Source organism: Octopus bimaculoides, chromosome 2 (assembly GCF_046866305.1).
Source record: "Octopus bimaculoides isolate indiv1 chromosome 2, ASM4686630v1, whole genome shotgun sequence".
In the NCBI taxonomy this organism is placed as follows: Eukaryota; Metazoa; Mollusca; class Cephalopoda; order Octopoda; family Octopodidae; genus Octopus; species Octopus bimaculoides.
The window spans coordinates 160,441,221-160,467,867 of NC_142929.1; the positions used below are offsets into that span (position 1 = coordinate 160,441,221).

The following is a 26,647-nucleotide window of genomic DNA, read 5'->3' on the forward strand; positions in this document are numbered from 1 at the left end:
CGATATCTTCTGCAATATTTGTGGATGTTACTTAAGCAGCGAAGAAAAATCACAGATTTTGTGAGGAAAGCTTACCTTATCTATTGTGACATGAAACCAGGTGATGAAGACAAAGCCTGGGCACTCTATTTAATTATGTTAAAAATGTGGAAACACTGAGACAGTGACTGCTTCAATACTTATGCAGAATGTTTCCAGGTTTGTCTTGTAACAAAATTAGGTTTGGTATGTTTGAAGGGCCATAGATTAGGTGGCTATTGCTAGAGACAATCTTTGACGTTGAAAAAGAAGCATAGAATGCCTTTGTTACAGTTGAGTTTCCTTTTCTGAGAAATAGGAAGCTATCGCTCTATGAAGAGCCTCTGCAAGTTCTGTTATTAGTCAGCTTTTGAGTACTGGGTAGCAACATGATTGTAAAAGTGCAGTTATCTGGATTAATTGCGTGAAAATCATAGTGCAATAAGTGATGAGCAAAGAGAAAGTGTCCACCACAATATCGAAACCATAGAGATTAGGTATCAAGGCAGATGAAAAAGAAACATGATGGCTGTTTACTGCTGACCTCTTCAAATACGATGTTGTGGTGCAAGTTACACAAAACAGCAAAGTTCACTCCTTGGGTAAGTGAAACTCCAGTTTGGGAGAAATATTTATCCTAAGATGTATAATTAAACAATTTGTGTACTATATTTGTTAAGCAATAAAATATACAATTTGTATTAGTTTCTTATTTCTGTTTACATTTCATGTCAAAATTTCAATTTTTAGTAAATTAAAATGAATTCTTGTTTAACAAACTCTTAGCGTGTTAAAATTTTCTGTGAGCATTTCTTAACCCAACACCTCAAACTAGGTAGGAATAATTTTAAAAAGCAACACAAGTAAAATTTTTAAAAAAGCTTTCCTCATTGCACTCAATATAAGAATAAAAGCAGCTGACAAGCCATATTACTTATGGAGAATCAATTCAATGGCGTTTATTCGGAGAGAAAGCCGTAGAAAAATAAATTGACGTCATCGTTTTGAAATCAGCATGCCAAATATAGTCAAAATGAAGTGAAAAGTAAGCCCAACGAAACTTCCAAATTGTTCCCCTGTGCTATTTGTTTGACAAATAGAAGTTGACCACTAAATAACGAGCATTATTTTATTTGCCTCTTCTTACAAGAAATTTACACATTTTTCTGTCATCGCCTTCATTTACATATGTTGTCAGAGTTGTCCGTTATAAATAATTTTCTCTATAGAGGAAATGGTTTTAAATTTTCCAGAGCATATAACCGTTTGTTTATGATCAGCAACTGTTTTATGGCGTCAGAGATAGGCAGACTTACAGAGGAATAACAGAAAGTTTTTGAAATATAACTCTTCATAATAGCTACTTAGCATAATCTATGTTTTGCAGTAATGTAGTTATTTTCCTTTTTGACAAGAAGTTTAATTAGCAGTATTTTGTTTGTAAAATTCCTTATGTGAACTCGTGTGATTAAACATGTTTTGTAGTATTTCGGGAGCATTATTCAGCCATTAATAAACACACACAACTATATTTCATTCCGGCGCCGCTTCTGCTCTGCTGATAATTTTTCAGAGATGAAGAGCTTACATATTCAGAGTATAAGGGATTTATATTTTGTCGGCATCCCATGGTGTATCGATTATGTTACTAATTTTGACCGTTCATTGACATAACGAAAATTAATTTTTACCCTGTCTTGTTGCATTTATCAGCACAATTATTCATAATACAATGTTATGCAATGCACTATTGATTTCATTCACAGGATCTATATTAAAGGAGCATTGAGACAATCTATGCTATGCACCATCCGGGAAAATACCACATAGAGCAGGCATAAGCAGTAAACTTAACTCATTAACAAACTTTTACGAGACCCGTCGATTACAAATTACACCTCACCAACTGAAATAAGGACTTCTTAGATATTATAAAAGTGGAAAGTTGGGATGGGCATAGATGAAATGTCTTTGAGCATAGGTCAACTCAAGCAAAGTTTGGAAGGGTGCGAAAGTGTTAAAAAATAAACATCAAACAGTTATTACAGACACTTTCGATTCCTGTAGCTGAAATATTATTTCTAGCTTTCCTACTCTACTATAATTTCTTTAGTCATTTTTTTTGTAGTAGAGAAATGTGGTTCTCTTCCCAATATGTATCAATAATTCGATTAAAAGAAAGTCAAAACATAAACAATGGCATTTTTTTTATTGAATTTGTGTTTCATTTCATGAATAAAAAGTACACTTTACAAAAAATATATTATTGTTGGTACTATATACAGAAACATAAAAAAAAGTTTTTACATTCTAAAAAGAATATATTTATATTGTAGAGAAACTGAAATGGAAATAATAAAATTATACAGAATTTGATTTAAATAAAAGTTTTATGTATTTCTGAAATGTACACCTTCATTAGCAAACGATAAAATACGCAAGCACATAGATGTATATATAAGTAATTCCAGTTATGTTATATGCAGACATTTATAGTGTAAACAACTACTCTATAAACTTTGATTTGACCAGTGCATTTTTTCTTGTTTGAAAAGAAAAGAACTGACGACGTGATGTTAACTATGCGGAATGCGTGGTAACCTGGAAATATTTCAATGTAATATACTATTTCAAATTTTGATCATTTTTCCCACGTTGGAACATTTACAAAGTCATAAAATCATAAAGTCAAACGCAAGTTGGCATGTTGGTAAATCCTAAAGGCTAGATGGTTTCTGTAGTTGCATATATATATATATATATATATATATATATATATATATATATATATATATATATATATATATATATATATGAGTGTGTGTGTGTGCGTGTATACATGTACATATAAATATATATATATATATATACAAAAATATATATGTAAATATATATATGTATATATATATATATATATATATATATATATATATATATATATATATATATATATATATATGTATAAATATATGTATATATGTTTTTTTACATATATATGTATGTATGTGCATATATATATATATATATATATATATATATATATATATATATATATATATATATATATATATATGTATGTATATATATATATATATATATATACATATATATATATATATATATGTATATGTATATATATGCATAGATGTAAATATGCATATATATATATGCATACACATGTGTATATATATACATGCAAACACACACACACTCACTTTCCTATACACAAACATCAAACCTACTCCCAAGGCTTTGTTTGGCCCAAGGCCATTGTAGAGGCAGCTTCTCAAGATGTCATGCAGTGTGACTGAACACCTTGAAACATGTGTTTGGGAAGCAAGCTTCTTACCACACAGCCCCACCTGCATGTATATATAACGTGTGTTTGTGTGTATGTGTTTGTGTGTGTATGCACGTGTGTGTATTCATACATATGTATGTATTTATTTAAGTATGTGTGAATGAGTTCTTTTAATTCTTTTGAGTAAATATGAATATGCCAAGTCTTTACTTACAACCAGATTTGAAGTCAATAACGTAACTGTTGAACTAGTTTCAAACACTTTAATATGCACTTGAAGTATTATACAAATAACCAGAATACTCGCTTGCGATTAGTTCCCATGCTGCTTGTTCCATTTATGAATACAGAAGATTAGATTACTTTTTATGCTGAATTGAATGTTTCCTACAAAAATATATTTAAATTCCCTGCCTGATCTGAATTTGAATTATAAATTAAGGCTTGATTATAATTCATAAATATAACCTATGAATGTTCACAATTACTGTATCATATGTTTATCAGTCACTTTACTGTACAAAAATATCTATTCAGAACAAAAAACAGTAGTTGAAATTTTAATCCCCTCGTTATCGGAAAACTAAAATAACTAAATATTACTGAAAACGTCTAATATAAACAATTCTTGACAGACTTGGTATGGCATTATAGTTTAAGAATGTGATCAACAATAGAAGGAAAGACAAATGCAATTTAGTTTGAAATAGTTTGTTAAGAGAATTGAAAATAAATTAAACAAAGAACACTGCCAAAGTGTATGTGTTGCTCTTTAGTCTAAAATTAGTTCCTGTTTGGATAACATAAAGCTTCCCCCCAAAGCAATAATTTTATGAGAATTGTAAGTGTAAAATTTTCCTCATTTTTAAATAAATCTCAAAACGAACACGTTGATGCTTTTGGTAATTATTTCTTTTCCAAAATATATAACATATGCAAAGCAGTTAACACTAAAATAGCAAGGGAAAATGAAAAGAAATTGAATTTCTATTGCTAGCGAATGAATTTTCCCTGAGGAAATTTAAAGTTGTAAGAAAAAGTTGTTTCGCTATTTAAACATTCCTTTCTTAACATCATGCATCTACAATCTGTAAAGTACTGTGCCTGATCAACTTAGCAATAACAAGTCATTTGTAAATGTGAAATACATACAGCAAACTATATGGAAATAAACAAAATTTAAATTCTAAAAATATAGCGAAAACTTAAAATAAAGTAATATAGAAATAAGATCATTTAATAGAAAAGCCATATAATTTTTATCTAAATTACATATAGAAATACCAAAAGGGTAAACTAATATAAACTTAGATTTTGAAGGAGGAAGTCATGTGTTTATTAACGTAAATCTAAAAATATTGATGGCATGTATGTATGAAAACATCTTACGGGTAATTATGTTGAATATATACGAAAAATACATTGGAATGACATCAACATTAATGCTATGTAAAAATATAAAGGACAAACCGTTTTGATATATAAATACAAGTGTATTCGACGTGTGATAAATCTAAAACTAGAGGATGTTAACGGTAGATACGCAATTTCCCTCAATTTCTAAGTTTATTGTTGAAATACTAAGATAATTTATCGCTTCACTGATAATAACTCAAAACTGAAATCTAAAAAGCATAAAAAATAATTGTAGTAATTGTAAGATCCTTAATTACAATAAAATAAATAATACCTAGAATCGCGAATGAAAATGCATTATACAAAGAAAACCTTTAATTTAATATTTAACCAGATATCATGAATGGTGGAGCAGAAGTATAACGAAAAGTGTTACTGCTTACGGCATGTTGTCTTTCAAGAAAATATTGTTTATAAGAATGTATTACCACTCGTTTTGTTCAGCTATTATGAGAAATATATCGCAGTATATTAAATCCTAACCTGTTTCTATTTCTTTATTTCTCTATGTGTATTCATATATATGTGTATGTTGGTGTGCGCAAGCGTGTTTGTGTTTATGTAAATATTATACAAAATATTATGTATACAGTAATTATGATATATGTGTATATATATATATATATATATATATATATATATATATATATATATATATGTATATGTAGTTGAAATTTATAGCAAAGCAAAAGACGAAGACAGGTGTATGGACAAAGAGCAAGAGTATTAGTTTGACGCTTGGGCAAAACGAAAAAGTCTTTTACGTTTCAAGCCATCGCCGTTTCACAGAAAGTAACAGGAGAAAATAACCAGAGAGAGAGAGGGGGGAGAGAGAGAGAGGGGGAGAGAGAGAGAAAGAGAGAGAGAGAAAGAGAGAGAGTGAGAGAGAGAGAGAGAGAGAGAGAGAGAGAGAGAGAGAGAGAGAGAGAGAGAGAGAGAGAGAGAGAGAGAGAGAGAGAGAGAGTGAAAAGAAAACGAAAAAACTTGTAAATTTCAGCGGTCCAGTATGCCGAATGATTGGATAAAAAGAGACTGAAAGAAAAGGAGATAATAAAAAAGAATTTGAATCGCGGGGAGTTAATAATGTGCTAGTGATCGCAACCAGAGAAGTTGCACGTGGGTGTGTACGTATATGGGAAAAATTTGTATGAGAATGTGATTGTGTGCGTGTGAATAGGGGCGAGTGACCCTAACGTGTGTGAGTGTGTACCATGTTTGTGTTGCTTGCTTTTTTACGTGGTGTGTGCGTGTGCGCGTGTGTGCGTGTGTGAGTCGGTGACCAAACAATGTGCACATGAATGCGTAGCAAACTGGCGTTGAGTGGTTGTTGTCCTGTAAATTATTTCCACCCAGCGCAGCTGCAATAAGGTAGTGGGGGACTCGGCACTAACTGCCTAAGTATGACTTGGCGCATGGCATCTACGTCAGGAATGCACTCCTGGCATCTGATATGCGAGATCGAGCGCAGATTACGAAGGACGCGTATTAAGGTATTGGTTTGCCGCCGAAATTCTGTAACTTAGAGGAGGAATGCGAGCACTGCAGTATACATACATGCATACATACAAACCTACATATGTATACATATACATAGATACATACATACTTGTATCTATCTATCTATCTATCTATCTATCTATCTATCTATCTATCTATCTATCTATCTATATATATATATATATATATATATATATATATATATATATATATATATAACATACAAAAATAACAGGAATGACCAGAAAAAGTGGACTCCTATATGCTAGAAATAGATGCTGAATCATCTAACCACGAAAAATATATATGTTCTCAGTAAAAATCTATTTCTAGCATATAGGCGTCCACTTTTGCTGGTCATTTCTCTTATTTGTGTATGTAATATCATTTTAATCATCGGATTTTTTTAATATGCTAGACCACTGCTTCTAATTGATTAATATCAATTTCCACCCTCATTAATATATATATATATATATATATGCGTATGTATATATATGTATGTATATAGGATATGTTCTTATAAATATATCTATCCACGTTCCCCAAATCTAAGACATTTTCTTTGGTTAGACTTCTTAATAATGAATTAATCCAACATACTATTTTCGAACTGTGTTCCACTGTTCAGTTTGTGTTGGTTAGTTGATTGTACTACGCACTCACTCACACACATAGACACGCACGCACACACACCCACACAAACACGAACGCACTCCCGCACGCACGCACACACATACACACGCACACACACACACACACACACCCAAATGTTTATGACGTAGACACATTAGCAGGGACCCATTTCCCTTATTTTGATTTAAATCAACACGCCGCAAATTAAGTCTGGTTAAAGAAGGATTTCAAGCGCATGATTTGTACACCTGAACAGATTAAATAAACCGATCACACTGATACACAATAACTAATTACAACAGAACCAAAAACGAATCATTTAGAAAGAACAATTTAAAGATGAAATTAATGATTTATAGAATAACGGAATGGCTAAAACGCACATGACCAATATGCGCGTGTGTGCATGTATGTGTGTGTGTGTGTGTTTTTCTGTGTGTGCTTGTGTGTACGTGCGTTTAAACCAAAACTATAACGCTATATAAAAAAGCCACGCAATAAAAAATATATAAGTTGCAGTTCAGATTTCTATCATCTTTAATGGGATTTTGAACACATCGATGAATAATATTATGATTTCTGCGATCTGTTACCCTTCACCACAAAACATCGTAGCGGAGCAGACGTAAAATATCAATCTATGTCAAAATTAAATTTTCCAGGCTAAATTCAACTACAGATCATCAATCATTCCTCAAAGCAAAATTTATGTTTCTTTCAAACAGGTAATTATAGCTTGAGAAATTATACGTATATCGAGAAGAAAGTTTTGTTTGGAGTGATAGTATCGGTATTTTGTTTATATGAGTCGATAGAAAGACATATCATATTTAACTATAGAAAATTATTACTTACATTTGCTAAAATCATTTTGACGAATGTGGTATTACAATCGACCATTATGCGAAACTCTCCATTGTTCTTTAGTTCCTTCATGATGGATATATAGTTCCCATTGACCATTTCTAATTTACGCACTGTAACCTCAAAGTCGTTGTCTTGAGTAGCTTTTAGTATCTCTTGAAGTCGTACTAACCCTGGAAAGAGAAACATATTAAATAGTGAGATCAATTTCAGAAAAGTATAAGCAAACATAAACATAACTCCATACTATTGTCAGTACGAATTTCTAAGTTTCTAAAAAGTAAAACAACTTTATCGTAGAAAACATTTGAAAATGCACTATCTGTTAAAAGAATGATAGACAAGTATTTGTAAACCTACTGAATATTTAATGCGACTCCGACGCCAAAATATAATTCGTGGTATTATTTGGACCATTTTCCCGATCTTTCCAATAACAACCTTCGGCACCTTTTTGAATTCCACATAGCAAACACTTTGGACACGCTTTCAAAATCAAAAAGATCAACACAATACCCAGAACTATCGGGAACATTGTTTGACGCTCAGAACTCTTGAAGTATGGAATAAACTAGCCACATCGGTCGTTAGCTATCGATACACGACGTCCTTCAAAACTTCCATGATCCCTGCAATCCGGTAACAGTGCACCTGATGGGTTTTTTTCCTGGTTGCAGTGCACCTGGGTACTATACAACAATTTCTTTCATATATCCATACAATTTAATCTTATTTTCTTCTACTTAGCTATTTAGTGTTGGAAATATATTTTTATGTGTATCATCACGTGTATTATTACAGATAATTGATAATTTAATCAATATATCTTATCACCCCAAAATGACCTACAAGGAATATACAGATGGGCATATTCTAAATAAAGTAATCAGGAATGAAACAATAACTATTATAAAGGTAAGTGTGTAAAACATAAGCATGTTATGTATCTTATCATTACGAGGTGCTTCGTAAATTAATTTTACAAAAATATCAGCCACATAGTAATAATTATTATTTCCCATATTGAAGTGTGGTTGAATAATTCTAGCAACAATTTACTAATTTCAGCGACAGACGTATTTCAGTGGCATTGTTGTTCGACTGGAGAAATTTGACGGGATCCACGTGCAAAAACAGTAAATTTAATTGTCGAATTTGCTTGATAGTGATGGGAGAAATATTAAGAATATATACAAGAGTGTATATAGAGAAAATAATTGTATCAAGCAAAATAGGTCAGATAATATCTAAATACAAGTGTTCATTTCTTTAATATATTAAATCATCTGAAGCAGCGAGCTGGCAGAATCGTTATCTCGCCGGATAAAATGTTTAGTGCATTTCGTCCGTCTTTATGCTCTGAGTTCAAATTCCACCGTGGTCGACTTTGTATTTCATCCCCATCGGTGGTCGGTAAAATAAGCAGCAGTTGAGAATTCTGGGCGATGTAATCAACTAGCACCTCCTCCGAACTTACAGTCCTTGTGCCAAAATTTGAAACCGATATATAAAATTCCTTTAAAAACTGTAAAGAAAGAGGCTAACAAAAGCTTCAACATTTTTGAAATATTTCAATTGAAACATATTCTTTCATGTGGAAGTTATATTTTGTAGTAGAAATCAACGTTCATAATATATCTTCACTAAAATATACGGAAATGTTAAAATAAGTATATAAGTTTTAAAATAGGTTTATTTTACAGAGCATATGATTTATAACTTTCACTACATATTGAATTGAGCAATCTTGAGAAATACTAATATACGCATAGCATAAATCTGATAACTAGTCAAATAAGTGTAGAAATATCTCCTATATGGATGACAACACATATATATTGGCTTCAAATTTTGGCATAAGGACAGTAATTGCGGGTAAAGTGTAAGTCGATTACATCAACCCCAGTACTTAACTGATATTTATTTTATCAACCTCCAATTGATGAAAGGCAGAGTCGACCTAGGTGGAATTTGAACTCAGAATATAAAGACGCATGAAACGCGGCCAAAGGTTTTGCCCGGTATACTAATGATTTTGACAGCTGAACGCCTTCTGACAAGCAAATACTATAGAACATTTGTTATAAGGTCATTCAGAAGTGGGTTTATACGATACTTGGGATGAAAAATTATCAGTTGCGGAACCACTCGATTTTGGTTACTAAACAATAAGATATCGCACTGGACAAAACTATTTTTCATGTCAAAAGAAAATAACACATGGGTATAATATAAAGAAATAAGGATATAATTTTTCAGATGATTACATTTAACTTCATATACAAAATTCGTACTGTAGGTATTAATCAACTTGTCCTCAGATCGTAAAGTAATATTTTTTTTTTCTTCAATATATAATATCAAGTAACATTTGCATAATCCGAACAATGACACACGAGGACAATCGAAAGTTGATTTTAATTTTCTCCTAAGTGTATGAATTAATTTCGTGAAATATATTCCTAATATTTTCAAATTTTCTCCTTTTTGCATGACAATTACTGAGAGTTGTCGTTATATGTTTGTTTTTCTCTCAAGAAAATTAGGAAACTAGTAAGAAAGAGAAAACTGTGGACGTACATTAATAGTATATCAGCACATATTTATTCATTTATCATATAAGCTTTGTTGTATTGTTTGTTCATCTTCTCTGAAATCAATTTCCACTCCTTTTATTTTCATTTTCAAGTATAACTGGTGTCATATTATATACTGTTTGTTGCTTACATTTAAGAAGATAGGGTTGAACTTAACAAGACATGGTTGCTATTATTTATAGACCGTAAACAAGACCTGTCTAAAACTTTAGATGAGGGTATATCTTCAGGTATCACATTTCGCATACGTTCGTGATATTCTACACTTGACTCCTGAAAATAGGATACGTTAAATCACGCTTAAACTGCGTCACAGTATATACACAAGGACTGTGGTTATTGCGTCTATTCACTTTGTTGCATTAACGTAGCGTTTGAACATTAACTTCTCACTTTGTTTCTATACAGTGATTTTGTCGTTTAGCTTCAAGTAAAACTGATTGAAAAACTTTATCATCTAAGATATTATTTTTAATTCTATATAGTATCATAAATAATGAATACTTATAGTTGCCATACGCAATTTGGATTTGATGAAATATAGCTGCTACTTTGAATAGCATACAATGAACTTTAGAATTATTGAATGAAATGGTATCAAATGTATGCTTCCCTTTGATACCTTTGCATTGATATTAGTCAACGCAGACCCCGCTAACTCCTGCGGACTCTGATATTTAAATATACCACATAGGGACTTCCGCATTGTGTGTCTATTTTTCTATGTGATCTTTCATTTCTTTATATTTCGTTTTAATCAGCCTCAAACACTATAAGTTCTGCATGTCCCTTAATACAACTATTTCATTGCAATTCAAATGTTTCTCCAATTTTGATTATTTCCCCATTCCCCCTTTTAGATTGTATCACAAACAAGTCTATTCTACATTTCTTTCCGTAAAGTAGACAATCTGTGTCTTTGAAGAATTCCATTTCCTTATCTGTATTTCTCGCTATGATCTACTTTCTCATGTGCAATAGCATCAATGTCATATTCATATTCTGCTTCTTAATATCTATTCAGTTCAGATCCTGCTTAGAGGCCAATACGAAGAAAACCATTCTTCACATGCATAATTTCTGTATTATGGTCTCGTATTCTTCCGCAACTGTCCAACCAGTACACGTTAATGTGCTCCTACTTTCGTATCCTTAACACTTTATCTTCATTGACTACAGAGAAAGTATAAATTTTATCACAAGTTTTATATTTGTCATTCCTTTTTTCAGAAATGCACTCATTTAGTTTCTTCAAAGGAATTCAAAAATATTGGGAAGTATGCAGAATTGATTGAAGGTTTACAAACCAAACGTAAAAATGCATGCAATTATAATTTTGACCCCAATTTCTTTTTTACACAAGGACAGCAGTTTTGAGGGAAAGGAGTTAGTCGGGTTCTTTATCTAGTCTTGTACATATAGTTTAATAAACACAGAGGTTCGGAGGCAACTTTAATCTCGGCAGGATTTGATATCATGATATACTACTACAAGTACAGCTACCGCTGCTGCTGTTGATGATACTACTACTACTACTACTACTACTACTACTACTACTACTACTACTACTACTACTTTACAACAACAACAACAACTACTACTACTACTACTACTACTACTACTACTACTACTACTTCTAACTACTACTTCTAACTACAACAACAACAATAATAAAAGCTAATCGCCCAGACATAATAATCAAATGTTGGAATAAAAAATCACCTGCTTACTAATAGACATTGCAGTCCATTCTGACCAAAATACTCTCCAAGAACAACTAGAGAAATTGTTAAAGTACAAAGAACTCGAAATTGAAGTATTCAAAATATGGGGCATGAAAGTGAAAATAATACCAGGTTTAATTGCAGCAGTGGGCATGATAAAAACATGAGAAAAAAAAAGCGAAGCTATACCTGGATTCCCAACGCTACACACTATCCAAAAAATTGCCCTGTTAAGAACGACCCACATCCTACCCAAGACACTATCAATTCAATAATATAACCTAAACAAAGCAATTCACAACATAAGACACACTCTATACAGCAAATTTCCGGTGAAATAAACTACACCATCAAGCAGTTAACCACCGGATTACAAACACAACGCACAATAAAACACTAATACAACAAAAGAAAAGAAACTAACGCAACACAATCCCGGGAAGAGTTTTCACACTACCAACAAGAAAAAAGAACATAAAATTCAGCACACACCCTATCAACACTGAGTTGTACCAGATGATACAGTAGAAATTTGCTTGAAATTAGCAATTTTTTAATAATAATAATAATAATAATAATAATAAGAAGAAGAAGAAGAAGAAGAAGAAGAAGAAGAAGAAGAAGAAGAAGAAGAAGAAGAAGAAGAAGGAGGAGGAGGAGGAGGAGGAGGAGGAGAAGAAGGAGGAGGAGGAGGAGGAGAAGAAGAAAAGAAGGAGGAGGAGGAGGAGGAGGAGGAGGAGGAGGTGGAGAAGAATGGGAAGAAGAAAAAGGGGGGATGAGGAGGAGAAGGAGGAGAAGGAGGAGGAGAAGAAGAAGAAGAAGGAGGAGGAGGAGGAGGAGAAGAAGTAGAAGGAGGAGGAGGAGGAGGAGAAGAAGGAGGAGGAGGAGAAGAAGGAGGAGGAGCAGGGGGAGGAGGTGGAGAAGAATGGGAAGAAGAAGGGGGACGATGAGGAGGAGAAGGAGGAGAAGAAGAAGAAGGAGGAAAAGAAGAAGAAGAAAAAGAAGAAGAAGAAGGAGGAGGAGAAGAAGAAGAAGAAGAAGAAGAAGAAGAAGAAGAAGAAGCAGGAGAAGAAGAAGAAGAAGAAGAAGAAGAAGAAGAAGAAGAAGAAGAAGAAGAAGAAGAAGAAGAAGAAGAAGTCCTCGAACACACAAGCCTTCATCTTTAAAAACTTTAATATCTACAACTTGTGTGCATACCTATCCTTTCCTTTCTCCATGAGTATTCGAAAACGTAAACATCCTTTTATTATTGTAAGAACATTACAGCTTTATCTGTTCGGACATACAAAAGATCATCTTTAGGTATTTTTAAAATTTTAATATCTACAATTTTCTGTGAAAATTTTACACTCCTTTTCTGTCCTTTCCTTTCACAATGAGTATTCGAAAATGTAAACATCCTTTTCATTGCAACAGCAGTATAGTTTTCTCTGATCAGACATACAAATGACCATCTTCAGCAAATTTGATATCGTTAATATCTATAATTTTCTGTGAAATCTTTGCCTTTCTTTTCTCCCTCACTACTCGAATATGTAAACATACCTTTTATTGCAACAACACAATTAAATGCAAGATAAAGATTAAGGAGGCAAGCACCTGCTAGTATATACAGACTACACAATTACAAAAAATGTTAATCACAGCAAAACTTATGAAAAGAAATAAAAAAACTCAAAAAGTTACAAAAAAAATTCAGAAATTCAAATATTCAATGATGTAAACATCAGTATATATATATTGTCATTTGTTTTCTATCAGTAATTATAAACAGAACAGGGCGAATTGTTTTCGTTTTTCAAGGCCAAGTCCACTAGTAAACACATTTAACCTCTGCTGACCCCAAGGGTGTGAGGCTCCTTTTGTCTCCTGATCCCACAGGAATGCAAAGGCCCATAGTTGATTTCCTTCTCACCATCTGCAGTACCTATTTACAGACCGGTGGAACTAGGTCTATTCACCGAGCTACTTTTATTACTCCTACTATTCCCTTCAACCCTCAGATATTTATGATTATCTTAAGTAAAGACAAAAGTTGAAACTTAAAGACATTTAATAATGCCACACAGTAGTACGAGCAATGATTGCAGACTTAAAGATATAACGGTTATACTGTCGCCATAGCTACAACTGTTAACCCCAACGATACAGATCAAGGCACTATTGATGTTAATTAACGATGAGCAATTATGTAATAGTAAGGTTAAAGTAACTGTAACGGTATTAATAGTGGAGTCGACAATAGAGACAACAACCGTTTCAACATCTGCCACAATAAAGGGCTCAATACTAATAATTTCAATGAAGCACAAATATGTCTTACGAAACAAAAAGGAAATCTACAACAGTACACCAAATCTCTTGTCCTGTGGTCAATCTGGAAGTGCGACCCCCAAGAAAGAACCAGCGTGAGGTTGAAAAGTCATCCACTGGCACATAATCTTCTCTGAATACAAACCTGGATAGTTAATTGAACGGGAATTGCCCAAAATCGAGCGCTCCAAGTCCACCACGGCACCCAACCAAGAAAGAGAAATCAAAGATAGTCAAATGGACCCGAGAAGAGTATACAGAAGTAATATACGCTTAATATTATGCATTAGGCGGGTCATCTGAAGAGAAATACCGCGAATCCTTATCAAATATGGGGAACACGAAATCAAGACAGCAGGCTATATTTGGACGAAAACAGGTTAGAAAATGTTTGGACGGATATCCTCAGAAATAAATGACTCACAAATAGGGAAATAACCGCAATCAAACACCTAGCAGAACATGATCTAAATATAAGACAGAAAGTAAATAAAGAACCAGACGAAGAGAGCAACTCTCTACGAGTCTCAGTTGAAAGACTGCTATGTGAATAGAACAGGCAAACGTCTGGAGAAGTAAATTGTAATGAACCTGATAAAGATAGCGACGAAAGTGTTAACGAAATAATATTTGAAGACTACACATTTATTGAAGAACATAGAGTCTATGATAGAAGAGAACCTGAATAACCTTGCAGTTGTAAGACACGTCAATATACTTAATAGAGAACTACTTGATAAGCTCTCAAATGCAATGAACAATACAAAAGAAATTAAATTGGAAGCTTTGTAACAAAGGAAATTATACAAGACCTAAAACCAGATTTCACCGAACTAAATGAAATTATTTACGCAGCTGTTAAAACAATTGAAACCAGTCTCTGCAAATTCAAAGAAATACAAACCTGAGAAGAATTCCAAACGGGAAAATTAAAATTGAAAAGAGATTGAAATAATGAACTAAGATGTGGAATTGATGTAAAAATCGAAAAGGAAGATGAAGAGAAAACAGATTCTCACCAAGAAAAGAACTGATTTCAGCAAAAACAAGAAAAACAGCAACAAAAGTCCGAGCAAATGCTGAACGAATACGAATATACTCTTTACTCTTTACTCTTTTACTTGTTTCATTCATTTGACCGCGGCCATGCTGGAGCACCGCCTTTATAGTCGAGCAAATCGACCCCAGAGCTTATTCTTTGTAAACCTAGTACTTATTTTATCGGTCTGTTTGCCGAAACGCTAGGTTACGGGGACGTAAACACACCAGCATCAGTTGTCAATGCTGGGGGACAGACTATCACACAAACATATACACACACATACAGACAATCATACACACACACACACACACACTCATATACATACACATATACAACGGGCTTCGTCCAGTTTCCATCTACCAAATCCACTCACAAGGCTTTGGTCGGCGCGAGGGTATAGTAGAAGACACTTGCCCAAGGTGCCATGCAGTGGGACTGAACTCGGGACCATGTGTTTGATAGGCAAGCTACTTACCACACAGCCATTCCTGCGCCTATCTGAGAAGAGAAACAACTTTTACAAGAAAAATGAGCTGTTCACATCACCTGCGAAAACATTCTACTGTTAAAGTGTTAAAGAAATAATATTTAAAAACTATACATTTATTGAAGAACGTAGAGAGTCTATGATAGAACAGAAGCAGAAAATCCTGAATAACCTTGAAGTTGTAAGACACGTCAATATGACCAATACAGGGCTCATTACTAATAATTTCAATGAAGCACAAATATGTCTTACGAAACAAAAAGTAAAACTACAACAGTACACCCAATCTCTTGTCCTGTAGTTAATCTCGTAGCGCGTCCCTCAGGAGAGAGCTAGCACGATGTCAAAAAGTCATCCACTGGCACTGCCAAGGAAAAATATATGGATTGATGAAAAGACTTACAATGAAAATGCAGACTGGATTAGATGCACAGAAGTATCCTACCAAAACTTACCGGGAAAAGCATGGGAAGACATCACAATAGCAGACCTAAGGATGACACTCACAAACGCTCATAAGTGAAAATCTTCTAGTAATTATAGCGTACCAAATTTCTGGCTCACCTCGCTCTCGTGTGCACGCGAAAAGATAGTCCAGTTATTCAATTAAATTTTGAGAGTTCCTACGAACACCTGAATGATTAGCAAGAAGTATTACCTATTCTCGAGGAATAATGAAATCAAATTTCCGCGAAACTATCAGCCCATAACATGTCTTTCTACCTAGTAGGAAATTCAAATATCCATCCTCGTAGTGAAAGCATACAAATTTACGGAACATTAACGATAGTTTCCCCACTGAACTAAAAGGTTACCGACGAGGCTCATAATGATTCAAGGAACAACTGTTAATCAACAGCATGATCTTTGAGAACTGTCATAACAAACTCAAAAATCTCAGTTCTGCATGGATTGATTACAAAAAGGCTTTCGGGAGAATACCACATTCATGGATCTTCAAATCGCTGGATATCTTCAGAATTAAGACAAACCTTATTCAGCGACGTTTTCACAGGTATGGGCTACTCGACCTGAAGGAAATTCTACGAAGAAGAAGAGGAAGAAGGAGAAGAAGAAGAAGAAGAATAGTGTGCCCAGTAAAAGTGTTACAAAAGATTTGCCAAATTGGTACGGCCAGAGTAGTCAGGAAAGGATTAGACAGTTGAAAAGAACATAGAATGTTACAAAAGGCTGCAGGTAGCAACCCCACTATGCATACAAGAATCCAGGAGTTCCAAAGAAACGTGAGTTACAAATAATAACATTAATAATAATAATAATAATAATAATAATAATAATAATAATAATAATAATAATAATAATAATAATAATAATAAACCAACGACGATGACGACAACTACAACAGCAACAATAATAATAATGATAATGACGATGATGATGAGAGTAATAATAGTAATAATAGTAATAATAGTAATAATAATGATAATAATAATAATAATAATGATGATGATGATGATGATGATAATAATAATAATAATAATAATAATAATAATAATAATAATAATAATAATAATAATAATAATAATAATAATAATTAGATACTGCGGGATTTTACAATCCACTGTGACAATCTAATCGATGCTCAGAGACCAAATATGTTTGTGGAAGATAAAGGTAAAAAAGGCACCCAAAATTATAGATATTGCAATACCTGGAGATAAGTGAAAAAGAACTAGAAAAGACTGAATAGTACAGACTGCTAAAACGAAATTTCAAGAATGTGGACTATGAGGAGAGAGTCGATCATGCCTGTAGTTATAGAGACGCTCGGAGGACTAACAACGAAGTTCGAGAAATATGTCAGAGAAATCGGAATTGACATGAGAGCAGAGCAAGCCCAAGAAACTGTTCTGCTGAGGATATCTTCGTATTTAAAATCCGCTTTCAGTTGCGTTTTTTGTTTGCTTGTTACCACATCCATAAACGAGAGACTCAGCACTGATTCAGTTCGGGGATACTTTCTATTTCATTTTTACATGTACAGCGAATCCTGGCCAATGTGACTTTTAGATATTTTGATGAATCAATCTTCGAATATACACTGCGTCTCATTTTTTGTTAAGATCACTGATGATACGTTTCCTTCGCATGCCGGACTTTGCTGCAACACTGCATTTCGTATGTTGGCTTGTAGAAATGTTTCAAGATCCTCCTTTGATGAATTTGTGTTTTAGTATTTATGTACATTACTACACACGTGCAACAAACCTTGCAAACAATTTTAGTGCTCTGCCATTTCGGCCGCATTCTTTGATCTGATGAAGGCGGCCAGCTAGCAGTAACGTTAGCACGCCGGGCGAAATGCTTAGCGGTATTTCGTCTGCCGTGACGTTCTGAGTTCAAATTCCGCCGACTTTGCCTTTCATCCTTTTGGGGTTGATAAATTAATTACCAATTGCGTACTAGGGTTGATCTTATCGACTGGCCCCTCCCAAAACTTTCGGGCATTGTGCCTAGAGTAGAAAAGGTTCTTTGAGCTGAGAGTTAGGATCGAAGAAAGCCTGTTAGTTATGTATTTTCGTTATTGTTTGACAGAAAATGTTGGAGGCCGAGTGGATTTGCTAGACGGAAACTGAAAGAAGCCTGGGGCTGTAGCAAACGATATCTAAGGTGTCACGCAGTAAAACTAAACCCGGAAACATGGGTTGGTAAGGAAGCTTCTTACCTCACAATTACGCCTGCGCCTATATATCGAAAACCCCCAGGAAAATGCTTTGTCGAACGATCATATGATGTAGCGAGAATTATAGAGGATCGCTGTTTTCTTGAACCGTACGCAGAGGTGTGAACACAACGTTTGCGAGATTTACAGACCACTACGCCTTACGCCAGCCAATCGAACGGTGAGTAAATTACTTGACGAGACAGCGGAGTTAGAGAAAATGAAAAAGCGAGGTAGAGGAAAGGAAAGAGAGTGAAACGAAGAGTGAAGACTTTGCAGAAATGAAAATACGTGTATTTATGTAGCTATCTATCTATATATTTATTTGTTTATCTGTGTTTTTCCCAACCAACGCTCGACAAACGGTGTTCAGTTGCTTATGTCTGCGTTATATTAGTGGTTCGGCAAAAAAAAAAAAACTAATACAATAAGTACAAAAAGGAAAATAAGTAACCTGGTCGATTTGTTAGATTAAACCCTTCAGGGCAGTGCCCAGCATGGCCGCAGTCCAATGAATGAAACAAGTAAAAGATAAAGGGTACATATCAAGCGTATTTTACACACTTACTTTTACGCTATTACGAATAATAACGGGTATTTCTTTACTTCTCATTTTCCTTCCGAGCAGTTTATTGTCCAGCATCATATTAGTACGTGAGTATGTATGTGTGTTTGTGTGTGTGTGACAAGTGTCTTTTGTGTGAGTGTGTGTGAAATGCATACGTTATGTTGCTAAATATATATGTGAATAATATCTCTTCTACAATGTCACTGAATCTGTTACAGATAGCGGTTCAATCCTATTCAAATCATACATTCCAGTGTTAGTAAAGAGAAGATTACATGTGACAGATAACAATAAAAAGTTCATGGCCATTGCTGCAGGAATTTCATTGATCAGTTTTGACATGACACTAAACAATAACACGCAGGAATACAGTACATGAAGGTGTATAACGTGCAGAACAAGTTACCACTGATATGAATAATGTATGAATTCCTTTTCAAAAATCTTATTTATTAATAATAATTAATGACTATGTGACATATGTTATTTATCCGATCTGTCTGAAAGAGAAATTTATGTGTATGTATCCTGGAAATAACATTGTTACGTTATTATTGGAAAGCATTAAAAGAATTAAAGCGACATTAGACGAAATTGATACTGTTGCTATTTACTGCCATTTCAGTTCCGATCGACTAGACATCAGATCAATGTTGTTCCAGCCGTATCTGCTTTCTATATTGCACCCTGATTATAATTCTCTAATGTGGTCATGGTTTCTGCTTGTTTGAGATGGATGCAAATTATGCTTCTATAAGGAAGACATAGATTCCTCATTTGTATATAAAAAAGTTAAAGTATGAAGAACGAGTGAAACAAAACGCAAAACATATGTGCATTGTTCATTTTATGGCATACTGCCATGTGGCGGCCTAATGCTGCAAATACCAGTGGATTAAAATGTATCTTAAGATGACAATGGAAAATGCATAAATGCGTAGAATTATACTGTTTATATTATAATTTCTTGCTGCTTCTCTCACTGCTAGGCTTTTTACTGAAATATTGGATCCGAAACAAAATGAAATTTCCTTCGGGATCAGTTGTGTTAGGCTAAGTGAATTACATACACACACTCACTCACACACGCGCGCGCGAGTATATGACATTTATTATTCTGTGAAGCTACATAAAACAAAATTCACATAAAAATGAATGATTGCTCAATAATTTATTGGAGTAGATAGTCATTAATGATCACAGAGAAAACATTGGAAGCGACCTCGAAGAGTCTGCTTGCCATTCGGCGCCATCATCAGACAGAGGAGGGCTGAAACCTCTAACGCAAAGCGCCTGTTATTGTTATATGTATGTACATATATATATATATATATATATATATATATATATATATATATATATATATATATATATGTATGTGTATATATATATATATATATATATATATATATATATATAGAGAGAGAGAGAGAGAGAGAGAGAGAGAGAGATATACAAACACACACACACACACATATATATATATATATACATATATATATATATATATATATATATATATATATATGACTGTATGTATCTGTATATATATATATTAATCACTACTACCATCCACAACAAGTCACTTTCAGGGCACTTGACCATTTAACATCCTACTACTATCATAGTACTCCCGGTTTATTTACTTCTTCTTCTTCTTCTTCTTCTTCTTCTTCTTCTTCTTCTTCTTCTTCTTCTTCTTCTTCTTCTTCTTCTTCTTCTTCTTCTTCTTCTTCTTCTTCTTCTTCTTCTTCTTCTTCTTCTTCTTCTCTGCCAGAATTTCATAACGACCTCGAACCAACAAGTGTAAACAAGAGAGACAGAGATATGCAGAAACAAGGAAAATGCTCCTTGTATTTGAATACCATGGAAATATTCTTTTAAAATAATTTTCTATATTTATATGCACATATATACTCAGAGAAACGCACACATTGAACTCATTGTTTGGGAGTATCTGGCTGATATTTAATTTCCATTTTATGCTTAGAATTCAAGGTGTATATTTATTTACCTTTAGATGCAGTTTAATTGAAATCCAAACGATTTCTTGCTGCTACATAGTACTTCGAAAGATTATTTATATATAAAACGTACAGATTTGGAAATATCATATTGCATTCAGTCGCGATTTTGCAAGAATGATATTATTTTATTTGGAAATAGATTCTATTATAACTGGATATTGAATCTTCAGAGATATTGAAAATATTCCGTTAAAAATACGTAGATGTATGTCAAGGCATATTCATTTTAAGTTAAAGGGGGAAAAATATGGTAGAAAAAAATATTTAGTTGTTGTGAAGTATCGGGAAATAATAGGGGAAATAACATTCTTGCAGAAGCCATAAGTTTGGAAACAAACTTAAATCAGTTTTGGAACATAAGGTGAGTTAATAATAAACGTAATATTAGTAATGTGATACGGATACCAACAAAAATAATAATTTAGCAGGTAGTGCACTAGGTGGCACGCAGTAGAACTGAACCCGGAACCATGTGGTTAGGAAGCAAGCTTCTTACCACTCAATTAAGGAAGCGACTATACATACATATATATATATATATATATATATATATATATATATATATATATATATATATATATATATATATATATATATATATATATATATATATATATATATATATATATATATATATATATATATATATATATATATATATATACATATATATATATATATATATATATATATATATATATGTATATATATATATATATATATATATATATATGTATATACAGACACATATATACACACTCATAAATACACATAGTTGCGCAAACAAGTGATATATATATGTGTGTGTGTGTGTGTGTATGTGTGTCTATATGCGTGTATTTGAATATATATATATGTTCATGTAAAATATATACCTACGTAATGTGTAATCTATGGATGTATTTATGTGTTATAGATATGTATAAATGTATGCATGTATGAGTATATGTAAACCTGTATATGCATATTTATGCGTGTGTGTTTATGTATATCTATGTGTCCGTTGCTTTGTGTACTTAAGTGTATGTATCTCCTTAAATTGTGACTCATACTTGGCTATGTAGCATTATCAACATCTAACGTTCGTTAACAATAAATTTAGAACACGGCATACAATAAAAAATAAAACAAATTCATAAAATCAATTCACAGAAAATGAAATCTATCTTTACAGAAACAAAAATAATGAATTGCACTAAAAAAAAAAAAATTAGATGCGATTTATTTTGCTGGGAATCAGAAGCACAAAACATCAAACCACAAATATGGAAACACCATTACTTTCTTGTAATTGCGTTGATGCGAATTTGAAACAAAATCTACATAAAAATTGTTAAGAGTATTTATTTAGCATCAACGTTAATACAACTGGCAATTATTATGATGAATTTGTGGAGTTAGATTGGTCTTTGGAATGGTGTCATGCAGATGATTTTGATTTTAATGCATTAATCAATGACAGGTCAAAGTTCAAATGTATATATACAAATATCTGTATATACCCATGTATATAAACTTATACGTATGAGTATACATTTATGTGTGCGTATATAATATGCATGTGTGTGCGTATTTTTGTGTGTAATATATATATATATATATTCACAAATATATACAGTTATAAATTTACGCACGTTTGCATATAGACTGGGTAGACAATAGAATAGTCAGACAAGCTGTCAGATTGATAAACAGGTAGACTCTCTGAGCAAGTGAAGGCGATGTCAATGGTGTGAGATTCGAAATGGAAATGGGAGAAATTGTTTAGGATGAACATGAATAATGTAAATGAAGCCAGAAATATATTCCAGTTCCTAGGCATTTCAGATCCGAATCGACGACAATGGTTTGCATTTGGGAACGACTTCAGTTTATAAAAGATTAAGCTAATATTTTTTACAGCCTTGATATTCCTTCGCTGGCACCAAACAAGGAACACATTTGGGAATGCATTCCTGCTTTGGTAATTGCATATTAATGAAACTTGTCTAATAAAATATGCCAGGTCGAATTTCAATGGCAGGCACTCTGACGGGCTTTTCGTTTTCCTCACAGATGTTATCAGTCAACCGTTTTAAAACCACTTTTTTAGTATATCACTCAATTTACTCTTTTTTTAACAATTGTTCAGCCCGTATCTGAGGTTTAAGAATATCTTCCTACTTTACTTACTCTTATCTCAGCGCAATTTTTTCTTTACAATAATATGTGAATCGTATAAATAATTCACATTGCTTACTTTTAGCAAATAAATGATTGTATTGTTAACGTGCGAGCGTATGCGTAGAACGAGCTAAGGCTGTTATTTATATAAAAGTAATGTTAATGGTCTCTGCTGTATCTCTAGGTGTAAGTTGGTTCAGTGATGGCTGAATTGAGAATAGACTTTAACACCCTAAATTGTTATACTTAATGCGTTGATTCCTTTGAAAAGATACTTCCTGTACCGTTCCCCTTGTTACCGCTTTGGAGATTCAACTCTGTTGTAAGTATATGGGTTGAATCTCCATTTTGTGGATAACTACTTCCCTTACTCCTTATTTTTACAGTTAGTCTAAAATGTATCCTGTATCTTCGCGTGTCTCATCTAACGAAGCCATTAAATATTCAGAAAGAAATAAGATGACATTGAAAAATCTTCTCACTCACTTCTCACATTAGTTGTGCATGCTTTAGATAAATAAATTGTAGGTAGGATATGTCCTAGATATCTTGAGTCATTTATTCATGTTATATCAAGTGAAGATCATGAGTCAACGAGTTACACTGAACACTGAACACTTTTGTAACATATGCAATTTGTGATAGGCAGAGAGAATAATTATAGTGTCGGACAAATTCTTTATGAATTACTTCTAGATCTTTCAAATTTGAGATCAAATCACTATGGTGTTAATCAGTTTCATTTTTCCTCCATACAGATATATAAAATAGCTAGTTTTTCATCTTTAGATATATTTAAAATAGCTAGTTATTCACCTTTTTTTCTTGCTCCCGTTAACTTTTAACGAGTAAAGAATACAATTCACAGAATCCATTTCCTTCCAATCCAGTACTCTTTTTCACCTTTGAAAAAAAATTGCCGTCGAGCTTCATTCAGGTTAAGGTAACAATTTACACAAACACATTTATTTGCGTTTCAATTTACTCGCTTTGAAACGTTTTAAAAGTGCGATTTCTCAGTTATCTATTAAGACGTGTTAGGATATGACAGTAAAAAGTAATGAGTGTGTGATGTCACATGTAGATAACGTTCCAGCTTTTTTGTTTACTTACAACATTGTGAATACACATGTAAAAGAATAGGTAATGCCTAAAATATTGTTCACACGTTCAACCTAGATCTAACCTAAGCAAGTGAAATATGTTACACCTACAGCAAACAGTATCGCTTTAACTCCATAGCAGTTTTCTTGTTTCTAATCTTCATTTGAAGAATAAGCGTAAATGACTGAATTGAAAGAAACCAGAACTTCCCATCAAAGTGTAGATTATCTTCCATATCTCTTAAAATTTTAGAATAACAAAGAAATGAAACAAATATCTATATATTTGATATACAAAAATATGATAAGTAATATATAAATACATAAACAATTAAGTTTAACTCCACGACAGCACAAGTATGCAAACTAAACCATTCTGCTTGGTTATGTTGTTAATTTCACTAAATATATTGTAGCATGGTTTGATAATGCTTTCAGTTGATAATGCAGTCAGTAATATGTAGTTAAGTACAGCAATTTAAGCTAGTGATAAGTAATTGAATTAAAATATTTTTTACTGGAAAGATGAAAGACAAAGTAGGTGAAGGCGACATTTTCAAACAGAATATAAAAGGAAGCACTCAGATGAAACGTTTTTTGTGTGTTTGGACGTCTTTTGAAATTATTCGACTACTACCCAACAATTATACACATACACGCTCACACACGTAAATATGTGTGTATATATGATTTAATCGTAAATTATATGAACATTCTCCATATCTATGTACATCCATGTTTGTGTAAATGACGATATAAATGCTTCTATCATTGCATGAGTTAAAATATATTTCATCTTGTAATAATCGATGTGTATCAGAAATTACATAGTGTTAAGTTTCAAGTTGTTTACATTGATCCGTCTCAACACATTGATATATGATTTACTTTGCTGTTTACAAAGCAAGTAATCCGCTGCAAAACATTTTTTTTTTTTGAGAATTGAATTAAACAGTTATTTAAAAAGAAAATATATCCTGCATTATATTGAGTTTCTTACGTATATATGTATTTATGTATGCTTGCGTGTCTGTGTACGTACGTAAATATGTTTGTGCGTGCGTGTGTGTGTATATATATGTGTGTGTCTATATGCATTTATGTATGTATGAGAATATACACAAATATACATTTTATACATATATATGCATGTATATGCATAGATACATATACGTATACAATGTATACATATATATATACTCATACATACACAAATACATACATACACGCATACGTTATATATATATATATATATATATATATATATATATATATATAATATATATACATATATTCACAAACATACATATGTACGTACATATACACGCAAACACGCACACACACACACATATATATATATAGATATGTATAAATACATATATATTCATATCTATACATCTATCTATGTAAGTGTACATGTACGTGTTTGTGTGTATGTGTGTTTGTGAGTGTGTAGATCAGTGTATGTGTGCGCATGCAGCTATGTACATATGACAAAGAATATGTAGAGCAGTATTTAAAAAAAATGTAAACGATATAATTTATAGCAATATTTTATGCAGTGCTTTTTGTATGTAATTATATTTAAAAAATATATATTTTTATTGTAATCTAGATAAATGTCTTAAGTTGAATTTTTCTAGCTTGCTCTTGTGTGATGCTTTTGATATTGTGTTTATTCAAAATTCTAATTATTTAATTGTAGAATTGTTTTCGTTTCCTTATATATATATATATATATATATATATATATATATATATATATATATATATATATATATATATATATATATATATATATATTTATTTATTTATTTTTGTAGTTCTAAATTGTAAATTTATAAAACAAGATAAACGCTAATAGAAATACTTTTTAATCAACAGAGTCTGTGATGTAGACAAAATATTTTGTCCTGCGGTTTGGTCCCCCACTCCAGAGTGGCCAGCTTTGTACAAAGGTATGAGCATGCAACATATATCTGACCCCAAGAAAAACATGGACACGTCGCTTCGCTTTCCTAAACCTAAGACGCTGTCCATAATATTTGAAACTGAAGGCTCTTGCAATGAAATGGCATACATGATAATTTGAGCGTGGAAAGGAAACTTTTCTTCCACAAATAATTATGATAGTGGATTCGATCACCTAGGGATACATTCTTACACATATTGTTTTACTGTTACAGTGTTTTCGTTCTTCCAAATATC

At 32.6% G+C, this 26,647-nt stretch overlaps 1 protein-coding gene across 3 annotated transcripts in view; it reads right to left on the reverse strand.

Annotated features, from left to right (window-relative positions):
• LOC106874384 (glutamate receptor ionotropic, kainate 2) overlaps positions 1–26,647 on the reverse strand; it is a 952,973-nt gene that overhangs the window by 396,525 nt on the left and 529,801 nt on the right. For all 3 annotated transcript variants that reach the window (XM_089347990.1, XM_089347991.1, XM_089347992.1), the window contains one exon: positions 7,724–7,905. In XM_089347990.1, the coding sequence (XP_089204116.1) occupies positions 7,724–7,905 (182 nt within the window). The remainder of the gene's footprint in view (positions 1–7,723; positions 7,906–26,647) is intronic.